Raw genomic sequence first — 10,045 nt, 5'->3', positions numbered from 1 at the left:
GCCTGTAGTCCCAGCACTGTGGAAGGCCGAGGTGGGCCAATCACTTGAGGTCAGGAGTTTGAGACCAGCCTGGCCAACATTGTGAAACCCATCTACTGAAAATACAAAAAATTTGCCAGGAGTGGTGGTGGGTGCCTGTAGTTCCAGCTACTCAGAAGGCTGAGGCAGGAGAATCACTTGAATCTGGGAGGTGGAGGTTGCAGTGCGCTGAGATTGTGCCACTGCACTCCAGCCTGGGCAACAAAGCAAAACCTTGTCTCAAAAAAAAAAGCATCATGTGCTATAACAGCACTGTATCCTCTACCACCTTTCCCAAAATATCTTTGGACACTACATACATTTTTATTCATACACAATTGTACATATTTATGTGGTACATGTGATATTTTGATACATTCGTACAATGTAATGATCAAATCAGGGTATTTATGATATCCAAAATCACATCTATTAACATCATTTCTTCATGCTGAGAACATTTCAAATCTTTTCTTTTAGTTATTTTGAAACACAATAAGTTATAGTTAACTATAGTCACTCTAGTGGGTTATTATATATATGATATATATAGTATATATATAATACGATATATATATATAGTGTACATATATAGTAACTTATTCCTTCAGACACTAGAACTTATTCCTTCTATAATTGTATGTTTGCACTCATTAACTGACCTCTCTTCATCCCCTTCTTTCCACTTCCCAGCCTCTGGAAACCATCATCCTACACTCTATCTCCATGAGATTAACTTTTTTAGCTCCCACATATGGGTGAGAACATGCAATATCTGTCTTTCTGTGCCTGGTTTATTTCACGTAATGACCTCCAGTTTCATCTGTAAATGACAAGATTTCATTTTTTTCTGGTTGAATAATATTCCATTGCGTATATATAGTGCATTTTCTATATCAATCATCTGTCAATGGATACAAGGTTGATTCTATATCTTAGCTATGTGAACAGTATTGCAGTAGGCATGGGGACCAGGTATCTTTTGATACACTGATTTCCTTTCTTTTGGATAAAAACCTAGTGGTGGGATTGCTGGATCAATGATAGTTTTATTTTTAGTTTTCTGAGAAACCTCCATTTTGTTTGCTGTAACAACTGCACTAATTTACATACCCACCAACAGTGTACAGAAGTTCCCTTTTCTCTGTATCCTTGCCAGCATCTGCTACTTTCTTTTATCTTTTAAAGTAATAGCCATTCTAACTGGGGTGGGATGATATCACATTGTGGTTTTGATTTGCATTTCCTTGATGATTAGCGATGTTGAACATTTTTTTTTTCATATATCTACTGGCCATTTGTATGTTTTATTTTGGGAAATGTCGATTCAGATTCTTTTCTCGATTTATTTTTTTGCTCTTCAAGTTCCTTGTATATTCTAGGTATTAGTCCCCTGTTGAATGAATAGTTTTCAAATATTTTCTCCCACGTTGCAGATTGCCTCTTTACTCCGTTATTTCCTCTGCTGTGCAGAAGCCTTTTAGTTCAATACAGTCGCATTTGTCTATTTTCGCTTTTGTTGCCTATGCTTTCGAAGTCTTGGCCCTAAAATATTTGCCAAGACCAGCATCCTCAAGTGCTTCTTCTATGTTTTCTTCCACCAGTTTTATAGCTTCAGGCCTTATATTTGAGTCTTAAATTCATTTTTATTTGATTTTTACATAGGGATCTACTTTCATCCTTCTGCATCAATATATTCTGTTTTTATAGCACTATTTACTCAAGAGAGTGTTGTTTCTCCAATGTATGTTTTTGGTGCCTTTGACAAAGATCACTTCACTTTGAATACATGGATATAGGATTTTCCAAAGTTATTTGAAAATGATGATTGGACCTTGTTAAATTAATCTCCTTCCCAGCTTGGAAGGGAGAGAAATGAACCTGGATTCTCTAAGTTTGGGGCCTAGCTAAGTCTAATCCATCAGCGTCTAGAGGAAACATTTGGAACATGATTATTCATGCATTTGGAAATCTAATGAGCTTTCAGTTTTCAGTTTGAGTAGCAAATAAAACACTAAAGGGCTGAAGCTACAGGATTATTCCTCTTTTCTCATCCTTGGCACACCCAGGCTTCCTGGCATATCGAGGCTGTGGCAGAAGCCCACTGATTCACACCTGAGTCATTGGGAACCATGGCAGCCTTTCCTCCCAAGCCTCTGAGGTCATGCTCTGGCAGGAGCTTCTTGCAGTTGCAGGGAAGAGCTGGTTTTCTGGAAAAGCTTGGACCATTTTCTCTGGATGACCCAAAAGGGCTCTGACACAGAACTGAAAAAGTTCCATTTCAGGCTAAAGAAATACCAAAGCAGAGACTAACAGAATCAGGGAAGTCAGGGGAAATTGGTTTTAGGTTTGCCTAATAGAAAATGCTGAAGGACCCCAGCAGAAATTTCTTCTTTTAATGCTGTGGAACCCAGAACTGCCACATTGGCGCAACTCTGGGGGCGACATTGACATTGTGCTTTATGCTGTAATCAAGGGGGCACCATTCATGTAGAATACAGTATAAATGATGCCCCAGGCTTCTATGCTGGAACTAACTGCTGCAAGAGCCAAACTTCTAAGTCACAAAGCTCGGGTTTTTACTACAGTTTTCTCCTTACAATGTACCAGTTTCTTCCACAAAAAAACAATGAACAAATAAAACATTTCTGAGCCCCAGCCAACACTTCAGGAGGGATATTAGATAATATAATGTTTCCAGATGGGCACCATTTAATATTCCTAAGTGTACAGCAGACAATGTATTTATGAGGAAAGCAGATTTGTAGTTAAAACATATTGTTGATCATTTCGTTGCCTTCTTTCCCTTTTAATTTAGATATAATAATTCCCAGTACCTGTGACACCCAAAAAGCGTCAGGAAAAATACGAAAGAAAAGAAAATGATACTTTACTTTTAAATAAATTCCAAAGTCATCTCTCTGCCTCAGGCTCTCAAGATAAAAGATAGCAGCTGAGTAGTTCAGGCAGTAGGTCTGGTGACTCTGACAGAGACTCCCTCGGAAATACTGCAAGAAAGGAAGAGCAGAAAGAGGATGAATGCAAGTTAAGGAGAGCATTGACCCCTGACAGACTCTATTTCTTTTCATTTTTGTCATTAGCTAGAACAGGGAAAACTGGTGGAGACGCCATGATCAAGCAGGTGCTACAAACACATGGAAATACACAGGTAATCTCATAAATCGTTCTACTATAAAGACCTATGCACACATATGTTCATTGCAGCACTGTTTATAATAGCAATAAACATTCTTTTGACAATATATGGTTAATAAACAGCTAACACCTTAATAATACCTCATAATAAACAGCTAACACCTCAATGATAATGTTTTTCTCCCTATTAAAATTCTATTTAGGCTGTCTTGATTTGATTCACCCATTTACTTCTTTACTTCTATTTAAGCTTTCTTCAGGCCCCACACCCTGCAGGACACCCAGTGACAAATATTGCTTTCGATTTGGGTGACCCCGTTGGTTGATGTTAAGCTTGTGTTGATAGTAAGTGATTAAAGTAAGGACACTTAACTTTTCATCTGATATTCCTCAAGAATGTCCATGCATTTAATTTTGCTGGCTTCTAAGTACGTAGAAATTTGGGACATTCCTACTAGGCATACTGTATCTAGCCGCACGCATTTTATCTTATCCAATCCAATGCTTGTCTTGTCTTGCCTTTTCTTCATTATTCTTAATATCTTAAACTTGCTATAATGACTACACATTTGTAAACCACCTAAATTGTTTTTAGAATAAGGCAAATTGTTAATTTATATATATTTATTCATACATAGAATGAGTAAATTGAGCACACTGAGCTACATGCCACCATCCCAGTTAAGTGTCTTTCTTGGGAATGATGGTTATTCTTTTCCCTTCAGTAATTCTCTTGACTTGTTACTGTCAGGTACTCTCTTCAGGATTCTACCGTGTCTACCATGTTGCTAAGCCTATGTGTCCATTGGTAGATTTATTGATTAATATTATGACTCATGGGCTGCATTAAGGAATTTCCAGTAGTTTCCCAATGTGGTGAAGGAAAACATACTTGCTGGTGAGTACAGAAAGCAGACCCAACCTGTAAAACCACTAACGGAAGTGACAGTAACAAAGCCAGAGAGGGTGAAATCTAGAAAATTATTTAGTTACAGGACATTAGAAGAGAAAACACTATAGTGAGCAACGTCAAGTTTTGGCTTCCGCAGGAAGTAATTGAAAGATGATGTGAGTTTATTTTGGAGGGGAATGTGATAGCTGGGCCTTGAACCAAGTGAGAAGTGAACCAAGCCACTGAGATTTGGGGGTTTTTGTTACCATGACACAGCTGACTCTCACCTGGCTGGTTAAAACATTTTAAATTTAGGAAAAGCTTTTATAACCCATCATTGCACATTGGTAACGTAGCATGGAGCATTCATATGTGGGTTTATTATTCATATGTGGTTTACCCTTAGTAAAGAGCCTAACAGTATCCCATTCTTTAGTGCTCTCTAAGTATACTTACATGTTTTGATGAAAAGCTGACATTTCTCCAGAATATTTACCAAAAACTAAATTTGGTCCAGGTGTGGTGGCTCGCCTCTGTAATCCCAGCACTTTGGGAGGCTGGGGTAGGCAGATCACCTGAGTTTGGGAATTCGAGACCAGCCTGACCAACATGGTAACACTTTGTCTCTACTAAAAACACAAAAATTAGCCAGGTGTGGTGATGCATGCCTGTAATCCCAGCTACTTGGGAGACTGAGGCACAAGAATCACGTGCACCTGGGAGGCGGAGGTTGTAGGGAGCTGAAGTCACACTACCGCACTCCAACCTGGGCAACAGAGTGAGACTCTGTCTAAAATAAACAACAAACAACAAAAACATCCAAAGATTTTCTTATTTAAACCCATTTTCAATGTTCACTAAAGGACCTTCTTACTTATTTTTGCCTTGTTAAAACTCTTCCTTCTTCAGGTATCTTCTCAAGTGTCATATCCCCAGGAAGCATTTCCTACCTCTGACTACCCTACTAGGCACCCCAACTTAAAAGGTTTCCTTTGTTGGACACTCATAATATTTGTGTTCCTCCTTTTCCCCAGCATTTATCTTACTTTAATTATATAACCATTAGTGTCATTATTGGATTAACTTCTCCCCTACTAGACTAAAATTCCTTAAAAGCAAGAAGCTGTTTAATTTTGCACGTTATTGTGTATGGGGCATCGGCTCCATACATAGCACTTAGTAAGTTCTCAATCAATCTCAATCTATGTTTTCTCTTAAAAAGCGGAGTATAAAATTTCGAATCTTGCTAAATAAAATTAGACTAGAATTAGATTAAAAACCTCAAAGTAGGCCAGGGATGGTGGCTCACGCCTGTTATCCCAGCAGTTTGGGAGGCTGAGGCAGGTGGATTATTAGGTCAGGAGTTCAAGACCAGCCTGACCAACATGGTGAAACCCTATCTCTACTAAAAATACAAAAATTAGCTGGGCATGGTGGCACGCACCAGTAATCTCAGCTACTCAGGAGGCTGAGGCAGGAGAATTGCTTGAACCCAGAAGGTGGAGGTTGCAGTGAGCCAAGATTGCACTCCAGCCTGGGCGACAGAGTGAGACTCTATCTCAAAAAACAAAACAAAACAAACACCTCAAAGGAGAAAAATAGGAGAGGATGTTCAAATGTCTATTAAAGAAATAAATAGCATTTCTCAAACCAGGACTACAGGTTTGCCTCTTTTCTTCTCATTTCATAGAAATATGATCAAGGGTATTGACGGATTTGAAGGTTTATTCTGTTTCTTTCTGAGAAACTGGTACTTTCATTAAAACAACTGAATCACGTAATTGGCAGACACTAAACTATTACCATGAATATTGCTCTAAATTGAAGTCATTTAAAAAACAGACTTGGAAATGGCTTTTCCATGCAAGCAGATTTTGTGTTAATAAAACCCACACAGGAGATGTGACGATGGGAAAACTGAATCTGCAAGTTATTTTTGAAAATGTTGATTGGCGGAGAAAGGGACAGCTCCTTTGTAGGAGGGTGGAGGTAGAACGTTCCCAGGGAGAAGAAAAACCAAGTAGGGTATAAACAACTGTCCTGGGGGGTTGGTGATTTTACTTCATGAAGCTGAGATCTACTGGGAGGAGTTTACCTTTGTGAGCACGGAAATGAAATCCAATGATGAGGAAGTCTCAGAAGTGTCTACATAGTCCTTGATGATGCCAAAGAGACTATTCACAAAACCAAGGCTTGTCTAGGGCCAGAGAGAAAGAAAACAAAAGCAGGCATACACCCAGGGTTAAGGAATAAACATTTGTTGAACTTCAAATATCATTCTTACAGATGTTTCCCATTTCAAATTTATCTCCTAGCAAAATTCACTGATTTATTTCCTCCACCCTCCAATACATATTTTCTTATAAGTATTTCTTATAAATAAATTCTTGTTGCTATCTTTTTTCCTTTCCTTTTAAGAGGAAAAATATTGATTTATAATGTATGCGAGAAGAGGATATTCATTTGAAAATAAACATTTATGAAGATGATGGAGATCTTAGGAATGTGTTTACTTTGTAAAATAGCCATGGAAAATGATAAATGAAGGTTAACTAATATCTACAATTTATAGGAAAGGATATTTCAACTTCCGTCTTATTAACCTGAAGTCCTAACTGGGAATGGAATATGGAGATGTGTTATGGAATACAAACCGTAAGAATAGACCAAACATGAATTTTCATGGTCCTCTAGTGAATGTTAAAACACACCTACTAACATCTTCCTACTTGGCTCACCTGAGTTAACTCCTCGAGGTTTGCAAAAAGTCTCCATAAATCCACATCTAGGAGATATTCATGAGTTTGCAGGTATTTTAATGTATTCATAAAGATCTTTGAAATAAAAAATATATGACATTAATTTCTGTTTTTAAATTTTGAAACATGCCTTTTGCAAGAATATTAAACATAAACCTCCTGGGTATGACTTTACAAAACAATGTAGAAATCAGCACTCTCAAGGTTTAAATGTTATACTCAATATGAATGATGACATGTAAGCTTCATAGAACATATTGGAAATAAGCTTTTCAGTATGAAAGTTGTGATTGCTTATGTGAATTCTAACAACTTTCCTACTGAACTTAATCTGTCCAAATGGGCTTCCTCTGCTTCTAGTGCCAAAGAAATCCCAAAGGTTCTCTTCTTGCCAACATTACTAACTTGAGAGCAAAATGATATTCATGGTGTGTTCTTGTGTACTTTTTCTTCTGCAAAAGACCCAAATATACTTTATTTTCAGTACATTTTAAATGTTTATTAAAAATAGAGATTTAGTGAGTTCATCTCCAATAACAGGTAAAAGGTTTGGATTTGCTTAGAGGCATTAAATATAGATGAAAACATTAAAGGAATTTTTGTTGTTGTTGTTATTTTTACTTAATTTGATGATTTCACGAACAGGAGCACTACACAGCAAGTCAAGAAAGAACTTCAACCCTCACTCACAGCCTGCCCTTCATTCCAGAAACTGAAGAGAGATCAATTTATTGAAAAAGAAACACTTTATATGTAGGAGAGGAAGCATTCAAAGGGACAAAAGGACAAATTATTTCAAGAATTTTAGGGTCAAAAGTCTGGGCTTTAGATAGATAGCCTTCTCCAATTCCTTCTCCTATATTATTTCATTAGTGTAGTGAGTGGTTCTTGAACTTGCATCAGAATCCCCTGGCAGCTTCATTACACCAGAGCCTGCTGGGCCTCAACCTCATCTGAGATGGGGTCTGAGAATGTGCATTTTCAACAAGTCACCAGCAGATTCTGATGCTGCTGGTCTAGAGACCACCTGTTGAGAACCACTTAGACCTTTTAGAATCCATGGAGTATTGGTTGTCTGGAAGTCTGTCAAGATCCAAGCATTTAAAACTCGTGACTACAGAAAAATAGGGACAATTTGGAAGAAATACGACTTTTGCTATAAGATTCTTTGCTTTACAGAAATTTTGCTATTTTTAAAAACCACAGAGTCCTCCAGGATATTTATTATATGAGTTACAAATTTTTAATTCATAAGCACTTTTGGAAAACATATTGATTGTGTAAAAAGAAGGTACATATATACTTTAAATACACTGAGATATTTGACAGTGAGCTCAAATTGGCCTTTTCTTAAACAGGAAATGTTAGTTTGAAAAGCCTGGACAGCTTACAGTGGGATAGAAAGCTCTGTGCTGTTGCTTGGGACAAGGAAGGTGGCATAGCTCAGGGGCTTCGTGCTCTGCTGTGAACATGTATTGTTACCACGGCCTGCAATACTCCCCTTCCCTAAAAACAGCCTGGTTTTCACCTCAATGTCTACTCTCCCCCAGGCTGCACGTGTGCCATATGGCAAGCTGACTTCACTCCCAGGGGTGGGCCTGACTGCCTTAAGCCAATTGGCAAATTCCTTCCTTACGGAGCTAGAGTATTTGGCTCAGGGGTGGGCACGTGATCTAAGCCAGTCCAATCAGAATAAATCTCAAGACTTTGGCTATGAATGCTAAGAAGATATCTCTCTTTCTGACCATTAGCTCAAGGATAGCAGCCATGCTGTGACTACAAGAGAAGCTAGCCACAGGACGTGGCTAATGCCAAGGAAGGCAGGGTGAGAGATGGAAAGAAACGTTGTTTTGGTTTTGAGCCCCTTGATCAAACATGTCTTGAATTTTCTCCCACCTCTGAACTTTGCAGTCACATGGACAAATAAAATACCGTATTATTTAAGCTAGTTTTCTATTATATGCTCATGTTAGCATCCTGATATTGTCTCTAAATTTCAGTTTTCTCCTAGAGTGTCTTTGTGGTTTACATTTTGCTCAGTTAAGGATTTAGCACTGTGATTGACAAAAAATATTACTTACAGAAAATAACTGACATTTGTATAGCACCTGACAGATTTCAAAGAAAACTAATTCGATCATCAAAATGGTCTTGGGAGATAGCCAGAGATGGTACTGCCATTTCTCTTTTATAGCTTAGGACAGGGATTGTCAAACTCTGCAGCCTGTGAGCTTAATCTGGCTTGCCACCTGTTTTGGTAAATGATATTTTTTGGGTGACACAGTTACGCACATTCCTTTAGGCTGCTTTTACACTGCAATGGCAGAGTTCAATGGTTGCAACAAAAACTGTATGACCGAAAAGCCTAAAATATTCACTATCTGCACCTTTTCAGAAAAGATTTGCCAACCCCTGGTTTAGGATATGAAGGACTAGACTTTCCTAAGGTCACAAGGCAGATCAGAGGCAGAGCCAGGCCTTGAACTCAGGTCTGCCAGCACAGTGCCTTTTAGCTGTGTAAGACAGTCACCAGGATGCAAAAGTGCCGTGGGCAGAGGTAATCTTGGGAGCTGTGTGGCCCATCCTCCCCTGTGGTCCTGGCAGGAAGCTGCTCTATGGTTCTCTTCCTTGACCTATTGTTCTTCTGGAAGAAATTCTCTGTTCTGAGCCTCAACAGATCAGGCCTGCCGCAGTGTGCAACCATAGGGGTGCTATTTACAAGAGAGACATCATGAATATACCATGTGATTCAACAGTACTAAATTGCATGTGGATGGCAGCCCCAGAAGTCTGCAATGGTGGCCCTGCAGCTGATAGAAAGCATTCACCTGGTGCTGTTCACGAGGGAGCAAGAGCTTCAAGAGAGGAAGCTAAACAAAGATGAAATGGGCTGCCTGAGAAGGGAGCGAGCTCCCTGGCTCAGAAGTGTGTAAACTGGTGAGACAAGGCAGAAGAGATTGATTCAACATCAGATGGAACACTGGGCTAGTTCACTTAGAAGATCTCGTCCAATGTTTAAGGAAAGTATAAAGAGACAGTCAAGTAATAGTTAAAACAAAAATAAATGATAAATAAAAATATTCATGATTCCCTTAAAGAGGGAGAAAAAGCCTCTCTCTCCTTTCCCTCCTCTCTCTTTTTCCTTTCCTTTCCTTTCCTTTCCTTTCCTTTCCTTTCCTTTCCTTTCCTTTCCTTTCCTTTCCTTTCCTTTCCTTTCCTT

At 38.7% G+C, this 10,045-nt stretch overlaps 1 protein-coding gene across 5 annotated transcripts in view; it reads right to left on the bottom strand.

Moving 5' to 3' along the window:
• Positions 1-10,045, bottom strand: part of PLEKHG7 (pleckstrin homology and RhoGEF domain containing G7) — a 61,398-nt gene that overhangs the window by 22,108 nt on the left and 29,245 nt on the right. For all 5 annotated transcript variants that reach the window (XM_017548618.2, XM_037745759.1, XM_037745760.1 and 2 more), the window contains 3 exons: positions 6,805-6,900; positions 6,162-6,263; positions 2,913-3,026 (listed from right to left, as the gene is read on the bottom strand). In XM_017548618.2, the coding sequence (XP_017404107.1) occupies positions 2,913-3,026; positions 6,162-6,263; positions 6,805-6,900 (312 nt within the window). The remainder of the gene's footprint in view (positions 1-2,912; positions 3,027-6,161; positions 6,264-6,804; positions 6,901-10,045) is intronic.

This window comes from Cebus imitator, unplaced genomic scaffold (assembly GCF_001604975.1).
Source record: "Cebus imitator isolate Cc_AM_T3 unplaced genomic scaffold, Cebus_imitator-1.0 Scaffold212, whole genome shotgun sequence".
Taxonomy (NCBI): domain Eukaryota; kingdom Metazoa; phylum Chordata; class Mammalia; order Primates; family Cebidae; genus Cebus; species Cebus imitator.
This window is presented reverse-complemented; position numbering and strand designations above follow the sequence as displayed.